We start from the raw sequence: 21,160 nt of genomic DNA on the forward strand, positions 1-21,160 counted from the left end.
GGCGAGGGATGGAGATCAGCGGACGACAAGCGATGTCAGGGCTGCTGCCGCCGTCGGTTAACACGCACAGGTTCACACCCATCCTCGACAATACACTTTAGAGCTTCGGTGTCGCGGGAAACTGATGGGACGATCTTCTTCAGGAGTCAGTTCCATAGTGTAGTGAATCGATGCGAATGGCTCGTGTCTCAGAATCTTTGGAAATAATCGAATAGAGCGAAAAGTGATGTGCTTCTGGAGCTGAATAGGGTGGCCGAATTTGTTTCTAATTCGCGAGATCGTACAGTCAAACCTAAAGAACAGAAGATACGTTAATCATTACAGCACGATAAAGATTTGCGAACGTTCATCGGGAATACAGGTTAATCGTTTCACGGTGAAATCCTCTTTTGATCCTGCCTGATCGAGATGTCGCAAGTATCCTCCGCCGAGGGAGGCATAGAATGAAGATGATGTAGACAACAAACGAGAGGCGAGAGGCAGAATCACGTAGAAACGACGGCCTGTAAAGCAACAGTGCTCTCTTGTGTAATGAAATTCCATCGTAGGACGTGCATTTGATTGGGACCTACCGTCGACGAAAGTGAGGGGAAGTTAGCATGAGGATAGCCCGTGTTAGTCCGGTCTCGACTCCGAATCGAGGCTCCTTCGCGGTTCCCGAATGCCACCCGAACAGACCCATGCAGTTAAGGATGCGAGCAGTCAGGATGACCGAAGCAAGCGAGGAGTCGCGTTCAGTGAAAGCTCTAATCAATAAGCTAGGACTCGAGGGATTCTGAATTTGTTGATCGTTCGAGAAGCGAGTCTTCGTTGCAAGGATGTAGGGGGGCCCATACTCGGGGCCCCAGTGAGGGTTTCCTCCAAGGACTCTTCCGAATCGCTCGTATTAACCAAAACTAAAACGAACGTTAAAAGAAGCTTCATTACGAATCCCTCGTACTCGTATTAAAATATATAAAGAGAAATATATAAAAAAGAACGATATTATTCCTCCTGTGATTTTTCGAGTTTGCAGCAGACCCTACCGAAAGTATATTAAGTACCAACGTACTTAATCAAGAGGAACGATCGGATAACGCTACGTGTTCGTTAGCAACGTTTTTTTAAGGAATATCCGCCGCTAGTTCTCTTGTCGTTTTAGTCATTTAATCGGTGTACGTAAATATAACAACCTTAGGTAATTGTTAGTGAAGTTGAAAGTTCCCGGGGCGGCTCGACAATTGCATCGGTTCGAATCAGCCGAGCGAAAACTGTGTCAAACCCGTCGTCGAAAAATTTTGGCTCCAGTCTTAAAACCTGAAAAACGGAGAAAAATAGAGAAGCAAAAAAAAAAAAATAAAGAAGAAATAGAATCGAAAGAGAGGAAGAAGGAAGATAGAATGCGTTTACGTCTAGGAAAACGTGGATGTTGTTAGTAGTATATATAGATCGTGATATATCGATGGATATATAAAATGAGATGCGAAGATGCAAGAGGAAACGAAAAGAATGGGACGCGGTAACGACGTTAATATCGGCGAATCGTTTTTTCGGTGATGATAGGGCGGCTGCGCCTATCATCGACTTTAATCAAGCATGTCGCGTCAAGATTCGCCTGAAGCATCGTTTTCTCCTGGTAATGGAGTAGACCAGTGTCTATCGTTGAAGCCAGGAGAAATGATCGATCTAGGGGGATATATTATCATATTGATCAACGAGAATGACAAGATCAAACTGTACGGTGAGCATCGATGAGCAGCGTCATTAACAAACTTCTGCTGTTTATTTATCGTCATAAAGTTAAAAAACATTTTCTTTTTCTTTTATTTTCTTTTCCTTTTTTCTCTCTCTCTCTCTTCCTTTTTTAATTAGCACCAGCTACATGCAGTTTAATGAGCGTCAGCAAAGCTGCTTGTCAAGCACGTAGGCGTGAACTGTGAAACCCTTTCTCTCTTTTGTTTCTCGTGTCTTTTCCTCGAGGATGCTATCATGTGTAATCATTGACATACAAACGAATTGGCTAGTCTGTTCGTCCTGTATAGTCTGTATCTACTGTCTGTTCGTGTATCATCTTTTTCTACTTAGACTCGTTCTTTTATATCATACTTCTCTCTCTCTCTCTCTCTCTCTCTCTACTCGGATTCAAATTCTGATACATTATAGTTGTAGTATACACATATGCACTGTAACACATTATACACATATCGAATTCGTAAATGTTTGATGATTAGATTATTCTGATTCTTATTTCTTCGAGTACTTACTTATATTTTTTTAATAATGGGAATTGTTCCAAATGTATTGCAGGTTCTCCGGCCAACAACAGGGACACGTTGGAAGCGGTCGACGAAATTTTAGAAGTTAACGGTAGCAGGCTGGAAAATTCCAGTCAATCGGAAATCATTCAATACATATGTCAGGTATTTAACGTTCATTTATAAGATTGTTCGGATAATTTGTAGTAAAATGTTGGAAATACTCGAGAATACTGTATCTCTCCAGAGTTAGCGTATCATTAAACAATATTCACATTCACTGTTACTTTTCGTACCTTTCTTCCATTTTCTGAGTTAATTTTTTAAGCTTCTGGAGAGTACTTAATTTCCTATTATGAGAAAATAATATTCTGTAAAATCAGAACATAAGTGCAATGAAATAAATTATTGATACATGAATGTTGAAGATTTATAACCTATTTTCTTATCGAAATATGTATAATCTCTGTTTCTTACTGGGAAACAACGTTCTTTCTATTAATCGGATCTAGATTTTTCTCTTTAATCGAGGAATTAGATCGATTCGACGTTTCATTGGAAGTAGTATTTGTCAAGCAGTACTTTGCAAAAGTAAAAAGTAAAAAGTTTTCTAGAAATTTTTCGAATATCCCTATGAATACTATATCTTATGTATTAATATCTATACTGTTTACTATTTACCTTATTATACACTATATGTAAATTATGCCTAATACCTTTTACTACAAATATTAAAAATTACGTACTTATCATAAGTTTTATAATTTTTCAAGTATGTTTCGATAGTTAAGGATACGTAAAGTAAGTATCAATTTGCTTATCGATTAATCGATCTATTTATTTCCCTAGTGCGTCAGCTCACGAACGATATGTCTGCGAGTGCGGAAGAAAAGAGGAAAGGACAAGGGTGAGTACGTTTTAAGAATATTTATTGTAATTTTAATTTGTGGGGATTTTAATAGGTAACAAAATTTATAAATAAAATATGAGGAGGTTAAATGATTTTATCGTGTAATGATTGGATGACAGATTTTCATACATTTATAGGTTAAAGATGTAAAAATATACGGAACCCGTATAATATGTAAAGATACATAAAATATCCAAAGTAAATTACTCATTATGGTATTTAGTAAAACAAATATCTGTTTTTATTTGATTTATCTAGCCATGTTCAGAAAAATATTTGAATTTGAATATTTTGAACAGTGCGGTACCATAGAATCTATGGGGTAAATGTAGCAGATTATCGATCGACTATTTAGTACATCATGTCGTATTTCAATATTGCGATTATCGCAATTGTTTCAAAAGTTCGTTAGTCTTCTCGTGTCTGAAAGATGAAATGGTTCGCATCAAAGTGAGTTCTGTTCTTTTTGGAAAAATATATATCTTGTGAACATTTATCTACGGTAAGGATTATTTTATCTGTTTATTTTACTGCTGTTATTAGATCAACGTAAACTTCAGTACTTTTACAAAGTAGAAATATCCATCATTATCAACGAAAGATGTAATCCCCTCCTCGCAAATCGTTTGACAGAAAAATTACTTATTATACATTTTAATAAATGGATTAACGAATAAAAGAATTTATAGATAAAAAATAAGGAGATTAAATGATTTTATTGTGAAATATCGAGACTGAATTTGGCCAGTACGATATCGTAGAATCTATGACGTAGAGTGTCAATCGATTGTTTAACGCATCATATCGATTTTCGATACATATTGCGATTATCGGAATTGTTTCAAAAATTCGTTAGTCTTTTCGCGTCTCTGAAAGACGAATTGTGTCTTCTCGTCGAAGTGAATTCTGTTCCTTCTTGGAAAGATATATTTCTTCAGAACGTTCGTCCTCGGTAAGGAACATTTTGTCTATTTATTTTATTAATATCGTTGAATACTCCAACATTTTTATGCAAACATCAGATAATTAAAGAAGTTTGTAGCATGTTTGGTAGTCGATGCAACTATTATATCTTATATTTAATGGATATGGGAAAAGTATAATCAAACAAAGCACTAGTTACGAAGTTTTCGTTTTTCAACAAGATAACAATATGAAGAATAGGCAAAAAGTAGCAAGAATCTTAATTTTTTAGATAAGTTCTTTAATTACGAGAAAGTGGATACTAATAGAAAATCTCATACGATAGATATCGGTAGCGTTATCGACAACTTCGACAAGTTTCTTCGCGTTATCATCTCCTCCCTTCAATCCCTTCAAATCGTTTGCCAGAAACAATTTTCCAAGACTAACCTCCCGTGAATATGAAAGATTCAAACCTCGGGCCTTACGTAAAATCGTCGGCCGATTTCGTGTTCCCTCGTGCGATTCCGGCGTTCGCCAGGTAAATGTTCAGGTCGCCGCCAGCGTGTAACGGAGACGAATAGAGGGGAGAAGAGAGACAGCGAGGAGAACTCGGCGAGAGGCACAAACAGTGCACACGAACGGAGGGAATCTAACCTTCGAATGTATCCGCTGTCACGTTCAGGTCCTCGCTAGTACGGAACCGTACATACGTGCCAGCGGTTCCGCGGTATTCCGCGCGCTCTTATCGTCCTCCTAACCTTTCATTTCTAGTTTCGCGTACACTTCGTCCCGTGATTTCGTTTAATTTCTCACGTTTGCGTGCTTAGACGTCGTGGCTTGTCCCGAACACCTACTATCTATCTACTTTTACCTCATCTTCGCGCGAATACGTTCGACTTTGTGTTTATTCGTTCGATGATTATCATTGGTGTCTCTGTGCACTCGTGTTCTCCCTCTCTGTTTTTGTGTATGTGCCTGTTGTGATTCTCGTTCCCGGTTCTCTTACCGGTGGAGGGAAATCGAGACAAAGAGGAGCCAGATGGCAGCTGGGTTTGTCCTCGAATCGTCCAGAATCTCGAGGATATTCGATTATCGAGTCCCGAAATCGCAGTAAGCTGGTTACCGTTAATCGTCGATCGCTCGTCGCTGGATCTGTCGATACGGAAGGTGATTGCTCCTCTCTTATACTCTTTTCTTTTCTTTTTTTCTTAACCATCCTTTTTTTCTTCCTCGAACCACGGTGACGTTGCTTTTTAAAGCCATCTTTCGCTCGTCCTCTCCGTTCGATTGTTGCGCAATCACGCTTTTATTCTTCGGCCGTTATATGGGCTCTATCTCCCGGACCCGAGCAGAAATGAGTTTTCATTTGATTGCTCGTTTCGATTCGTTCGCACGAGTTATGTGTCATCAGTTACGTGACACGTTAATACCGTTTTCTGTCGCGAAAACCGAGACTAAGAATCCGTCGCGGTTGCAGTTTCTGGGTTAGACAGCTAACTTACAGCGGCTCGCTAAACCATTCGATCGCTTACCTTACTGAATATCGGTTGATACATTTTGAAGTTTGCCGTTTTAGTTGCCACGAGACACGACTGTCATGATCGCAATGCTACGATTTTTAACTCGTCTCGTGCATACGTACGTGAATGGTTACGTTGTATGTAGTACATAGAACGTATCACATGTCGACGTATTAAAATGAATTGCCTATCATGTATACATTGTACGCAGTATACAAAACATTTTGGAATTTCATTATCTGTGATCGGACACGACTGTCACGATTATATCGGTCAAATCCCGAACCAATCTAAAATCTAAAACTCTACCTATGCATTCGACAACTACTCTTATGAATATACTACTTATATACGTAATTGTAGTTGCAGAAAGAAAGCTTTAAATTTATCTATTAGATCTATGTATACAAACGTATATACCAATGTGGCGCAAGGAGAGATACCTCAAATTGGATTAAATTTATCTATCAATCTACACGAGTATTGCGTTTGCCAGAAGAGAGTATAAATGATGTTAAATTTACTAAATATTTCATTCTAAAAAAATCTCATTATAACGCATTGTCCAAATATATTTGCTATTTTTTTTTTTTTCTTTATAGAGAAACTTTTTACCCACACACATATACATATATACGAAGTTCGGTTGCATAGATAAATTTACAATCGTCAAATGGAGAGGCGGTATTTCCTTTGACACGATAATTAAACCGAGTATCTTTAAAGCGAATAATATTTAATGGTGGAGCGAGTTTCGCAAAGGATCGAAAAGTGCGTCCATTAGCAAGCGCGGATGGCACCGGAGAGTGGATTTCGATGAAGCTTTTAATCGTCGGGCCTGAATTTCTCCAGGCTGGAAATCGATAACATAAACGGACAAGCGATCCGTGTCGTCGATGTTAACGCGCGTTTTCACAGGAAAAATCGCTAAGCGCTGCCGTAGCGGTAACGCGCGCTCGTTGCCAGCCCGATAAAAGTGCGCGCGCACGCGCTCCCGCGCTTCCTCGTATTTGCCTATCGCGAATAACGCGAATGTTTTGCCGACGAGAAGCAACAATCGGTCAGGGTGCAGCACGCGTGTCAGCATTGCCGTGCGTTTCAACCTTTTTTTCTCTTTTGCTGAACGGCTACCTCGGCTACTTTGTTCCAGCGTTTCCGCGAATTCCTCTGACGTTTCCTCCTTCTTTATTTTTTCCACGAGACTTTCACGCGAGCGGCTTTCCCGTTTCTCTTGCTTCTTCCATTTCTTACGTTTGTCAAATCATTTGACTGGGAAAATTCCAATTTTCAAACTCGTTTCAGCGTTACCTGCTAATCTTACCAGGTCCGGTCAAACGTTCGGTGTTAAAATTTCATTTAAAATTGTATATTTATCGTTACTTCTTCTGTTCGTCCAACTTCATGTAAGTTCTTACGTTATCCGATTAATCGGTTTCTCGACTTCTTCTGATATAAGAATTTGCATAAAGTTAGTTAAAGTTAAAAATTTGCAGAAATTTTGAAACCGCTCGTTTGACCAGGTCTGCTAAGCTTGGCGCTAATTGCGTGTAACGTGCAATCGAATGTAACACGCAAACGGTAGAGACTTGATGGGAAGAAGAGATGTTTAACTTTTTTGTTATCTACGAACTTAAATATGCCTGTTTTACGCGTATCTTAAGTTTCCTCTTCTTTTACACTTTTAGAAATTTATCAGCCTCCTTTGAAAAGGCTGAAAAGGAAGAATACTCAAGTCTACTTCACGATCTGCATAATATCTTGTTTCTTCTTTAGTTTGGTTTCTGTACATTTAAACAATTCTGTACGGCGTTCGGGCGATCGATATTACGGTCAATATTTAGTGTCTCAACATTTGGTCGGCAATATACATACGCTGGAAAGCTAATGTCTTATTGACAAAAATATCTCGTAACTCGGGTACCACTACAGTGGTATTTCAACTCGTGTTTATTAGAGACTTTGTTTGCCTATGTTTGACGAGTACTGCATGTTCGTAAAGCTTTTGCCCGATTCTTTGCACACCCTGTATATCGATCGCCTACGTACATTGTAATGCCGAGAATGTTAAATATCGACGATGCTGTTGATAGTCTGGAAATTAACGTAAAATTTCAATGTCTTTCCGTTAAAAGCAGAATGCAACAAACTAAAAGTGCATTTTTCTGTACTTGGCGTGTTGTCCGTATCACGTACAAACTGAACGTTCGAAGGGCTAGGAAACAAAAAGTTTTCTCGTAATATTATTCGAACGACGCGACACGATGCCCATTTCAGTGGCTTTTTACGCGTGATGCAGAAGATAGCGCAATACTCAGCGTCTCGGATAACTTTACGATTTATTTACCCAAAGTTAGCGGATAAATGACAAACTTACCTAGGAAGAAAGCACCGAATTAATTTCTGTACTCCTGACAGACGGCGTAAATCACGAGCGGCTAAACCGGTTTACTGGTTTGGTCGCCGATTGCAATACGGATCCATCTTAATACATTGTAGTTTCGCTGAAACGATGTACATTTAATAGAACATAAATTATGACCCACTTTTCCATGTATTCCCGAGTGAAATGTTGCGAAATTCCATGACAGGAAAGTATATATATATACACTTTCTTGTTATGTATATATATATATATATATAGACAGATAGATAGAAAAATAGATAGATGGATAGATAGATAGATAGATAGATAGATAGATAGATAGATAGATAGAGAAAGAGAGAGCGGCGTTCTAGCGAAAGATCGTGCCATCCTCGGGGCATAGTGAGATAAAAAGTGTCCCATCCCTTCGGTACTTACGTATAAGTACATCTATGCATATATGCACAGTGGGATGTTTCTCGTGCTTTACATTTCTGTAGATATAAAAATATTAGAACAACTCGGAACAGAGTTAGCGATTTCGGCCTGTCGCAGGTATAGCTAATGCATATTCAACGTGACGCACGGTAAAAGAATACTTATCGTTACAATTTGGCCCGTGAGTACGAGTTCGTAACTCATTTAGAGCGGCTGTAAATGGAAATAAAATTTCCGTGCAATTATCCCGGCGATTTTCAGTTTGTACGATTAACACGCGCGCTAAAAAGACACGGTACTGCGAATAATACCGCTAAACAACAGAGTATCGTCGTCATATAAACGCCAGTACTTGTTCGTAATAGTCACGTTACGTTCGGTCGTAACTTGAAATCAAATTTCCGTGCAACCGCAGTCTTCTTCCGCTTTAAAGCCCCCACACTCGAGAATTGACGATTGTCAATGGGAATGCGCGTCCGGTACGCGTCGACTTTCCCCGAGTTTCTTCCTCTTTTTTGCCAGCGTGTGATCGATACGACGGAAGCAGGGCATACGTGGCAGTAGGAAATCATTGAGAAACGATTAATATAGCGTAGGTAAGAGAGGGTATAGCGAATTCGAGGGTACGTCGTTCGTTGGTAGTGTGTTTGGCCTGGGGCGAGTAGTTGCGTAGAAAACAGGGAAGAGTTGCACGCATCGCGAGCACGGGACAATTACTGCATAGCGTTGCGAACGGTCGGCAGAGAGGAAGTAGAAAAAGAGCCGATAGTACCGGTGGAGGAACACAGCTGTGTTGTGTATACACTGGCGCTCATAACCGTTACGACACCTCCTCGTTTCATATGAAATGTGGCGAGTTTAGATTTTAAATCCTCACGATGGTTATCGGCTGACATATTCGTTGTTCTTCTGGTTTCGATCGTGTTTTTGATACTACCGACTTTGTTCCGGCGTTTCGTGAACGTTCCAGTTCACCAGTTCAGGGGCGGATCGGGTTCAGATATAACCATAAATGGTTTCAAATGATAATAATCATAATAACAGCAGGTTTTGGTCGAAAGTTTTGTGAACGTATTCTAATTCACATTCTTTCGGTGCAGACTAGGTTAGGTCTAACCCGAAACAGTTTCAAAGAACTATAGCGCTAATACGTTTCGGTGGCAAGTTTTGTAAACATCTCGGTTCAGTTTTGCGTAGAAGATCAGGTTCGATTGTAATCCGAGACGGTTTCAAATAACAATGATTATAGCGCGTTTCTCTCCAAAGTTTCGTGAACGTTGCAGTTCACTTTTTCGGTACTAGATCAGATTCGGTTCTAACTGTGAAACAGTTTGAAATAATTGTAGTAACAATAATAGATTCTGGTCTGAAGTTTCAGCAACATGAAACGCTTCGCTTCTTCGTGTTAGATGTGAAACTGTATCAATCATTTTCAATCGTATCAAACACTTTCCACAAGTTGTCTAATACTTATGAACGGGGCTGTACATGTGCGATACACGCATGTGTAGGTGTGTTACGTACGGCCGTGACGGAGAAGGGTAAGAGAGAAAAAAATAGATCGGCGGAAAATATTTATGCCTGTCGTGCGCATCGGCCTAGCTCGTTTGATTATCAGGTCATCCCCGTAAGTGATACGAATTTTCCCCAGTATTTTTAGAAAACTAGGCACCGCAGCTTTCTTTCGCTGGCTTATGGGACGCGGTTAAAGATGGCATTTCTTCTTTTAACGCCGGACGTACGCTCGTGCATGCCGTCGGTCGATTCTTCCGATTTCACGTTTACGCTACAAAATTTCCTCTTTTAATGTGCGTTCTGGCTGAATCTGCGAACCGCGAAGTTTCTTCTGGAAAGTTTTTAGCGCTGACTATATAAATATTAAGTTAGCATATATTTTGAAATATGTATATATCGATCACTCTTCTTTTCTTCATTAGAGATATCCTTCTATATAGCGTGGCAGGATTGTAAGATATTTTGACTATCGCGAAAGGGGTTTACGACTGAAGAAAGACTAGAAAACACAAGCGTAGAACTACACACTGTGGATGCTTAATTATATAAATGTTAAGAATGTATAAATTAAGATTATACACGTGTTAGAGTTATAGTTTGAGACATATATATTCAATTTATATTCTCTTCTTATTTTATTGCAAATGCCCTTTTAAATGCAGAGAAAATATTATTATTTGACTATTGTAAAAGCGGCTCGGGCGTTGAGAAAGTTTAAGAAATAAAAAAAAAAAAGAATACTTTACCGATTGACCGATTAATTACTGCAACGTACTCGATTTTCACGTTACGCATTACCGAATTCTGCTGTATTTGCAAAGTTCAATAACTTCGTATATCTGGAAAACGGAGAGCTAAAGGTAATAAATAATTAGAGTATTATATTAGGTAATAAATAATCAACGTATAAATAGATAAATCACGTACCTATATTACGCGTTAGTACGATAATTAACATTCCCATGACGCCAATATCGTCTCATCGATCGTCATAGCATTAATTGAAGTCATAGTAAAAACTTGGAAAGTTTCTAGCGGCCGAAAGATTTACGAACTTCGCGCGACAAGATAGCTAACAGGGTCGAAGGTCGAGTCGATGTTGTACGAGGTTCTCCGGTGAATTACGGCCGTTCTCCTAAGTGCTCCGTACATATTAGCGCGGTGCAATTTAGGCTACGCGCTTTCCGGTGCTAATGGTTCGATCTTATAGCGGTGTGAATCGAATTTGGCCCCGTAACAGAGTGGAAAGTGGCCGCCGTTAATCGAATTTACTTTCACGCCGTGAGGAAGAGGAACGTCGCGTTCCACGCTGCAGCGGAGGAAACGGAACGATTCCAGGAATTTCACGTAACCGCGTGAAAGACCGAGCCGCACGTTCCGCGCGGGCTAGTAAGCGTTCTGCTTAATAAAACCGCGTACCGTTCTATATTTCAAACGGGCAATTTCTAGTGAAACGCATTCCTAGGGAATTCTTTTCTCTTAGCAAAATCCGCCTATAGTTAATGCCCTATTTCTAGCCCGTTTGCTTGGGGGTAGGTCAGAGGCATTCGAGAGAAGCAAGCCGAGGATATTTGCGCGAGATTTTTGTATTTTTCCGAGTATACAGTAGCTCGCCAAAGTATTCCAAACATTTACTATAGAATACTTTCGTGCATGTATTGTACACGTTATATAAAACATTTTAACGAGATAGGGCTGGCTATGGTTGTAACGGTAAAATTTGAAACTGACTCGAAAATGCATATACATGTTGCGGAAGAATTTATTGGAAGCATACTCTTGTCAGAGATCATCGCAATATTTGGACGGCCAATTATTCATTTAGTATACAAGCTATACAAAACATTTTGAAGTTGCATTGGCGTTGTAACGAGATAATACTGTCGTGATTGTAATGACAAACTTTGAAACCGACTCGAAAATGCATATAGCAGTTGCAAAAGAATTTATTGGAAATATATTCTCGTCAGAGATCATCGTAATATCTGAACGATCAATTATTCGTCTATCGTACGGGTTATATAAAACATTTTGAAATTGTATTGTGTTGTTATATCTATATTTAGAGGTAGGATCGCGTTAGTTATTACTTTATTATTTGGATGATAAACACCACACTTCTCGGAGCCGAAAGATCTCTATGGCACACACTTGGAAGGGACACGACGAACGAACGAAAAGGAAGCCTTAAACTATCGATCTGGTCTATCGACCGTGTCTAGTAATATCTTCTAGTTACTCCCTTTTGTAACTAGCCGTCAGCATATAGATGGCGAGCGAGAACTCGCGTTGTCATTTTCAACATATTGGCGTTGTAACGAGATGGGACTGGTGTGATGGTAATGGCAAACTTTGAAACCGATTCGAAAATGCATATAGAAGTAGCAAAAGAATTTATTGGAAGTATATTGTTGCCAGAGAACATCGTAATATCTGAACTATCAATTATTCGTCTATTGTACAGGTTATGTAAAACATTTTGAAATTGTATTGGTTTTGTAACGGGATGGTACTGGGGCGATGGCAATGGCAAACTTTGAAACCGATTCGAAAATGCATATAGAAGTTGCAAAAGAATTTATTGGAAGTATATTGTTGCCAGAGATCATCGTAATATTTGAACGGATCAATTATTCATTTATTATACAAGCTATACAAAACATTTTGAGGTTGCATTGGCGTTGTAACGAGATGGGATCGACGTGATTATAATGATAAAATTGAATACCCATCTGATCATGGATATATTCTATGTATTACACAAAATGTATTAGAATCTATTGATGCATTAAATCTATTGATGTATCGTGTGTATATATCGTACGCGGTATACAAAACATTTTGGAATTTTGGCGTTGCAATGAGACAAGATTGCCATGATTATAATGGTTAAATTTGACAGAAATTGTAATAGTAGTTGGAGGATATTTATTGAAAGTATATCAAAGCCAAAGATCATCGCAGTATTTAAACAGTCAATTATTCATCTGTTGTACACGTTACGTAAAACATTCCAAAATTTCATCGACTTTCTAACCAGACACCGACTGCTATGATCGTAATGGTTGAATTTGGAACCAATTGAAAAATACGCGCAGTCGGTGGCAGTAGTCTGCATCTATCGAAGCTTCTATATCTCACTTACTTATACTTTCTAAAATGACGCAAGTATTATTAACGCGTTCTTAAAAGGAATCCACGAAATTAAAATATATTTGTCTCGCAAAAATATTGGGCTAAAGTTACATTGGAAATTGCAAGGCCTTTCAAGTTTCGGTGAACGTCGAGCTTCAACATTCTCAAACGCTTGCTTCTTTCCTTATCCTAAGAATAAAAGGTCGTAGTAGATATTTTTCTTTGTCGCGTAGGTTGTCATGCTAATCACTGTCGTTTACTACGATCCATCAAGTTTCTCAGAACGACTAAAATAATATCGATTTCACGGACTGGAAAGATACGAACGACTCGGGTAACCATACGATACTTTGCAGAAATTAAGTAAATTTGCGAATTACGGTTTAGTATATTTCAATTCGTTGCGGCTCCCAAGGCAAAGTGTATAAAATTCGCGTGGCGGTTAGAGACTTTCGTAAAATCTATTGCTCAAGACATCGAGCCACGTAAGCAGAAGTCCGAGGGTCGTCACGATGCTGACACACGCGCGTATCTCGCGTGAATGCAGCAGATGCTGTACGGTACACGAGAATGGCAAGGCTTCGATTATGGTCGATTCATATACCGTGCTTGACGCACGGTTAGGCGAAAACCAGTTTTCTAACTGTATACGCGATCCCATAGTCGTGGTATATGTGTGTGTGTGTATAGCGTTTACAATCAAATACCACAAATCACTCATTGCATGACAATCTCGTAAGCATTCGCGTGACACCCACATTGCGCGTTAGTTATTTTCTCACATAATGTTACGATATCGATATCGTTGCGATATTAATGGGGCGTACCATGGCTTTTCTTTAGATCGCGGATTTCTGTGTATTTATGCGCGATTCGAAGCCGCAGGACGTATATGATATGAATATTTTGTATTTGATAGAATACGAGGATTGTAGGAGAAAAATGTAAAATTCTTCATTATCGCATTTTATTATCGACGAAGGGTACAAAAGTAACGAATTCCTTCGTTTATCGGTCGTTTCGAATTTCCGTAGCTCGAATTCTTCTCTAGTAGAATTACAGAATTGCCAAATGATCCGTTGCAATTTATACGTAAGGAACACAAAATTAACGAACTCTTTCCATCATTTTTGCTTCATATTTCCTTTCCTTGGATTTTCGAATCGCCCTGTAATTACATTTCCATAGAATCGGCGAAGAAATCAACGTTTACTTTTAATCCGCTTTCTCGCCAACTACTAGCTTTTTCCATCTAAAATTTTTCTATACCTCGAATTAGCGAAGGACCTAACTACTAAAATTACTAATACCTGTGATATCTAAAATGCTAATATCCATAGCATCTAAAATATTAATATTTATCTATTTATTTGAAACATTAATATTCTAGATATTACAGATACAAAGTATTAATATTACAGCTACAATACCTAAAATATTAATAGCTGTAAAGTACCAATACCTACAATATCTACAAGACTAATATTTATTTATTTATTTGAAACATTAATATTCTAGATGTTACAGATACAAAGTATTAATATTAATAGCTGCAATATCTAAAGCAATAGTAATACCTGTAATATCTAATACCAATCTATTAGCGAAGGATACCGGTGAACTGTTTCGATCATCGTAGCTACGATTAGAACGTGCTCGTCACGGCACCGTTTTGCTCGACCCGAATTCGACGAAATCGGCATCGACGCACGTTCGAGCGTGACTGCACGTAATTTTCCGCGAGATTTACTTTAGAGAGCCTTCATCGTGGGAGAAAATGTTAATCGTTTCACTCGTTAAGCAGGTTACTCTCGTCGTGTTATCTGCATTTTCTAATCTCCTCTAACGGGCAGGAGTTTTCAAAGTCCACAGCGAACTTGTGTGACTCGTCCCTTCGTGGCTGGACTTGCGGCTCTCTTCCAACAATTTCTCCTGAGAATTTCGCGTTTCCCTCGTTTCCACGGTGCTTTGTCAAACATGGCGAGCGCGACATGGCAAAGGTCGCGTGTTATTTGACCCAGATTTAGCGAATTTTTTGATTATGCCAGCTCAAGCGTACGGAGACGTAGCGTTGAACAGCGTGCAAACGATCTCTGCTGAAAATTACGCGTTTATTTCGTTCCGTTCGTTTGTTTCGCGTTAACCTTTTAAAGCCTGTTATTACTAGAAAATTTCTGCTGTCCTGGCTGGCGTTTCGGTTTAATACGTTCGTTTTTGTTTCAGATACGAGTGACGCGAAACAGACGCGGTTAATCGTTTCATTATCGTTGGACCGCGGATTCTTACTCATCTACGATACTAATGCGTATTACGGTATTGTTACAACGTACAGATTTAAAAATGCAAAGATGCATAGAATACACGCAATGTACAGCATCGTGTAAATGTACAGTAAAATATTCCAAAGTGCAATACCTGTCATAAGTTTTACTGGGCAAAACCAATTACGTAGGTTCCATCTCTCTTAGCTCTTGTCATAAAAATAGGAAATTGCGTAACAATCCGCGCTGCAATTATCCGTTCACAGTTGAACATTACCGCAATGATATTAGGTACTGTACTATTACTGAAATGTTTTGCCGCCATTCGCTATTACGATTATTAAACGAAGTATAAAATTGTTTATTATTGTTGAAAATGACAACGCGAGTCCTCGCTCGCCATCTATATGCTGACGGCTAGTTACAAAAAGAAGTAACTAGGAGATATTACTAGACACGGTCGATAGACCAGATCGATAGTTTAAGACTTCCTTTTCGTTCGTTCGTTCGTGTTCCTTCCAAGTGTGTGCGATGAAGGTTTTTCGCCTCCGAGAAGCGTGGTGTTTATAAAGTAACAACTAACGCGATCCTACCTCTAAATATAGATATAACAACAATTATGTTCGCGATGATCGGGAACGAAGGACCCATGGGAAAAGGAGGGAATATCGAGTTTCAGTAATTCTTAGAAGACGAAAATTAATCTTTCTTATCTTCATTCTATGTCGTAACATGGCGACTTCGTATCTTCTCATATATCAAAATAGAACATGCAACGCGTTAAGCTTGAAAAAAAAAAAAAAAGAAAGGAAGAATGAAAAATATTCATTTTTCGTTGTACACTACAATTTCTTGTAACCATCGTAACACTCGGAAATTGATTCAATGATTTTTGAAAATCGCAAGAACGCAGGAGCGTACCAAAAATGAACCTTGAGCCACCTTGAACTAACGTAGCATTTCTATTCGATGAGAATATTAGAAAAACAATATTCATGCAATTATGAAATTTCATTTACTCGATAGTCTGTAAGAGCCGGGGGAATAACTTTCCATCGTTTCAAATTCCTCGTTGATCGACGATAATGAAAGGATCGTTAACTGGATTTTCCAAGAAAACGATCTTTATCAGCAACGTTTCGAAAGTTGTTTTCACGATGCGCCTCTACCGTGGTGTTTGCCAACTGTTCGTCGTCTGTTTGCCATTTATTTGCATGTTCGCGAACATGTTCGTGAAACGTAGTTCTCTGAGGCAAAGTTCCTGCAAACACTGTGACACACATAGACAAGCGTAGGTGCTTGCTTCAAAGCTTCGCCTGAGACTATTGTTGATGTTCGTCAAATGATAAATTATAGTTCAAACACACGCTCGAGTTACCTCGTTCGACGTGTCTTGCAATGCTTAATGAATTACCGCTAATAAGAACACGTAATTGAACGAAGAAATAGTTCAACTTTTTCACGCTCCATACACCGAGTATTATTTCTAATAAATCTGTTCTTGATCTTTCGTAATCTTAACACTAGAACCACCGAAGCTATTTCAACCAAAAGCAGTGAAAATGACTGGTCTTTAAAAAATAATAATAAAGTAATAATAATAAAATAATAATAATAATCAAGTAATAATAGAATATTTTTATATTTATTGATTTATTACTTTCTTACAGAAGCAATTCTATGTTATGCAGTACATTTTTAGTATTATTAACGATTATCCCTAAAATGATCCCTAAACGAGGGTTGCCACATTTATAAAATTGTAGAACCAGTCGTTTTCACCGCTGGGGTATTTCTAGCGTCAGCATCTAGCGATCTAGCGATCGATCCGCAATTTTCCCGATAACTGATATCGTCATATCGAAAGATACGCAGTACAAATTTTAAAAACGCGTGGTAAGTTGTACAAAACGAGGAAACCGATTAATTGAGTTCGATAAACGGATTGCAGGACCCTTTTACACTTTGACAAGTACCCGCCATTTTGACTGGTATTGGTATAAGTAGTCTTGATACAAAATTATTTTCAGTTTGAATACGTAAAAAACAAAATAAAATTCATTATATTATTCTTTTAGTTGACGCTGCGAAAGTCATTGTGAAAATAAAAAATATAACACGAAGTAGGAATTTTAAAATAAAATTGTAGAACCAGTCGATTTGACCGATGTGGTAATTCTAGAGTTAAATATAATTTTATTCCTTTTCTTTTATATTTCACGATGAACAATTTGACCGTGATATTCCTAAACATTTTCTCCTTCAAATTCATCTACATTTTCGACCAACGAATTTCTTCCATGTAAATTGAAAAATAAGCCTTGATCGATACTTTTGTACGCGATTATTTCTTCGTTGTTTCGTTGTCTAGAATCTACCGTATAACCCTTTGATATTAAAAATCTGCTCTATATGTTTGATTGTTCCGAGGTATTCAGAACGTTGCGTTTGTCAGCAAACGGGCCCATTATGTTCGTAATCTAAGGCGACACGGAGCAGCTTAGTTTATCGTGGTGAAAGAAGAGCGTATGTATACGTATTCCAATGTCGGATAATCCGGGAAGAAGAATCGACGAAGCTCGATGGAAAAATCTATTATCCTTTTCTATGCGGCAGAAGGCAATCAAGTTGAGTAGCTGAAGATCGCGGTCGCATGCTCACGATACAGAAGCTCGTGGAGTTAACGCGCGAATTTATCCGCTCGGTGCACACGAACCCTCGTCCCAAGGCCGATGCATTCGCCAAGAAAATTCGCCACAGTTGCTCCCCAGCTTCGTTGAACGTGTAGCGATGGGATCAAGTTCAACGTGTGCCTATAAATCCGAATCAAATGCAGTGGCGATGGTTAAGTTCATAAAATTCGAAGGCTGCTCGTACAAGTGGATGCGAGGTAATTTCCTATGCAGAAACACGAAGAAGATTTCGAATAAAATTTGTTCGTTCCGAGTTTCGAATTTCAGGCAAACTGAGTTTGCAAATTTGTCAAGTATACTGCAACTTGGCTGATTTAGGTTTACGAGTAAACGGTCAGCAGCTGGCAATTCTACGCGCCACAATTTTCCGTTAAGTTAAAAATTCTACGGTAAAATTTATTTTCATTTTCGAGAAAATGAAGTTTGAAGGTATTCAAAGGTCAAAAATAGTACGCGCGTACGCTGGATTTTCCAAATTTCAAACATCAGCCTAGTCTTGCGAAAACATTTCATTTTACGTTTGTCGCTTCTCTTTGGACGTATGGTAACTTGCCGCCGCTCATTTACCGTTGTCCAATCTGCAGTTAGTCACGCTCAAGTACAGTTGATAAATTTTCAAACTGGAGAACTAAACCCCCAACGAAAGAATTTTCCTATATCTATTTTTTCGTATATCATCTCGCGTGCCTGTTATTCGACCGCACCCTGTTTAATGCGTTTCGTTCATTGTATTGGGTTGACAACTAAGTGATTGCGTATTTTGCCGTTAGGTGGACAAAAATCACTTAGTTGCCAACCCACAAAATCATCGGCCTTGTCAAGCTGTTTTCCAACATCGGAATAAACGTACTCGCGAGTTCCGAAAATCGACTAACAGGTACCTCGATTTTAGAATAAATCGGTGACATAAATACTATACATTCTATTTGTATGTTTACGAGACAGAGTGATCGATTGTTATGAGCGTAGAAGCAGGTTATGCACGAAAATTACAATAAAACAGTTGGATTTCAATGACAAAAAAAAGAAACGATTTAGTCGAATTTATTCGATCAGAATTCCATGGTTATTTGCGACTAACTTCTCCACTTCTCAAAATATTCACAGACGGTTCGAATCTGTCGCGTTTAACCGAAGAATCTACTGGAAAGTAGCGTTTCTTTTTCTCGAAACACGCATAGAAAGTTGGAATTTAGTCGGTTGATCTTCGAACTTAGTTGCGACGTATTGGATAACTTACTTGAGCTCATCGCTACCGTGGTGTGTCTCCTTCACTTTTCGAGTGAAGTTGGCGCCGGGCCAAAACGTGCTCGAACGCCGGTCCACGATTCGGAGAAAGTGCAACTTCTCTTCTCGCCTCGTGTCTCGTCGAGACTATTTTTCAAGGGCGAGTCACGCCATCTACGCGGCTACTGATAATGCATACGTATGCACGTATACACTTGCAACTGTTCTCCAGAATTTTCCTGAAATGTATCTACCTGCTATTAAGTCGCGTGTTCGCTAGCAACGTTGATGCAAGATATTCATAAACAGATGGCGACTATTCTAGGAGTCTCTGTTTTTCACTTTATACATTGACTGAAACTTTGATAGCGAAATTTCACGGGATATTGAAGTTCCTCGGCGGATAAATTTATGCAGCTTTCGCAGCGTTAAAACCTTTCCAAGGCTGTATTTTACGATAGCAAATGTTCCATTTTATCGATTAACAGAAATGATGGAATAGTAATGGTTCGAGTAGCATCGGTATAGGAAAGAAAGTTTTTTTGTAAAATTTCACGTTTCTGCGAATTTCACGAACGATATCTACGAGAAAATTTGGCAAATGGCATTTATGGGAATTTAGAAATATCGAGTCTCCCGAGACTGATGTTTGGGGCTAGCAGCGGGAAATTTATTTTATCAATTAGCGATAATAATATTAGGTTGTCCGAAAAGTGTCTTTCTTTTACAGACCCGTCTTTGACAACAACGCATCTTTATACAAACATGAAACCTAACCTGTCGAACGTTGTAATCTTTATCTTGATAGAACAAAATGGATCGTACGAAAGAAACTTTTCGGACGACCTAATAGAATGATAATAGGTCAAATATTAGTATCAACATAAGAAAAGCAGCTTTTTAAAGAAATATTTTCATAAAATTACGAATAACATCGCTTCTCGGCCTTATGGCTAACGTCAAAGCGTAGCATCTGTACTTAACACTTTACCGACCGATAGCTTATTAATTGGTTTTTATCGCCGACGCTCACCGACCGGTAGTCTATTAATCTTTCTCATTATTTAAGCAGTAATTTGTTATTTAGTACTAAAGTACCTTGCTCAGTCGCATCAATTGCCTTGCTTTGTAAGCTCCCATTGTTTTATACCAATTTGAAAAACTTGCCGTTTGCAATGAACGAAAAGAATGGTATTGCAGAATCTAAACCAAAGCCAGGGAGGATCTGCGCCTGAGATGCCGGTAGGACGTGCGCATGGCGTTGAATCGCTAGCGGTCGGTAAATCGTTAAGATTGACTTTTATGCACACTGCACAACGTCGAGTCTTGGAAGATTGATTTTTCCGGATATCGTGACAGATCTTCTACTTTATCGATCAAATGGCACGATAAAAGCGTCTGTATAGTAACGAGTAAATGACTCTGACAAAACTGCTGTTCTTCCCACGATTTCATGGTGTATTTACGACGTTGTCAGTGGTATGCACGGCTTTGTCTCTGGACGCGCGAATGATGACATCGTTTTTTGTTCTAAATGAACGCGCCTGCAAATCTTCACGTGTAAATTGCACGTGAATTCCGTGTGTGCAGGAACGTCCGCCTTGTTGGAAGGCACTCGTTCCTGAAAATAACGAGCTCATCTGCCCGCCACAAATTAAATAGCAGATTTTACGCTAGAATTGCCTATTTACGATAAGTACGTAGATATTCAATATACAGGGTGGTTGGTAACTGGTGGTACAAGCGGAAAGGGGGTGATTCTAGGCGAAAAAAGAAGTCGAAAATATAGAATACAAATTTTTTTTTTAATTTTTCCATCGAGGTAACGATCTACAGTGAGATCCGTTATAACGAGACGCGATAAAGTGCAGGCGTACCGAGCCAAAATTCAAAGCCGATTTTCTCGAAAACGAAGCCTCGAACGAAAAATTTTTATTCTATATTTTCGACTTCTTTTTT

At 38.8% G+C, this 21,160-nt stretch overlaps 1 protein-coding gene across 1 annotated transcript in view; it reads left to right on the forward strand.

Moving 5' to 3' along the window:
• The first annotated feature begins 29 nt into the window (after positions 1-29).
• Positions 30-21,160, forward strand: part of LOC100743494 — a 129,329-nt gene continuing 108,198 nt past the window's right edge. Inside the window, 4 exon segments of the mRNA XM_024366241.2 lie at positions 30-1,720; positions 2,287-2,399; positions 3,084-3,141; positions 15,244-15,333. Of these exon segments, the coding sequence (XP_024222009.1) occupies positions 1,576-1,720; positions 2,287-2,399; positions 3,084-3,141; positions 15,244-15,333 (406 nt within the window). The 5' untranslated portion in view covers positions 30-1,575.

This window comes from Bombus impatiens, unplaced genomic scaffold (genome assembly GCF_000188095.3).
Source record: "Bombus impatiens unplaced genomic scaffold, BIMP_2.2 scf_0203, whole genome shotgun sequence".
Classification (NCBI taxonomy): Eukaryota; Metazoa; Arthropoda; class Insecta; order Hymenoptera; family Apidae; genus Bombus; species Bombus impatiens.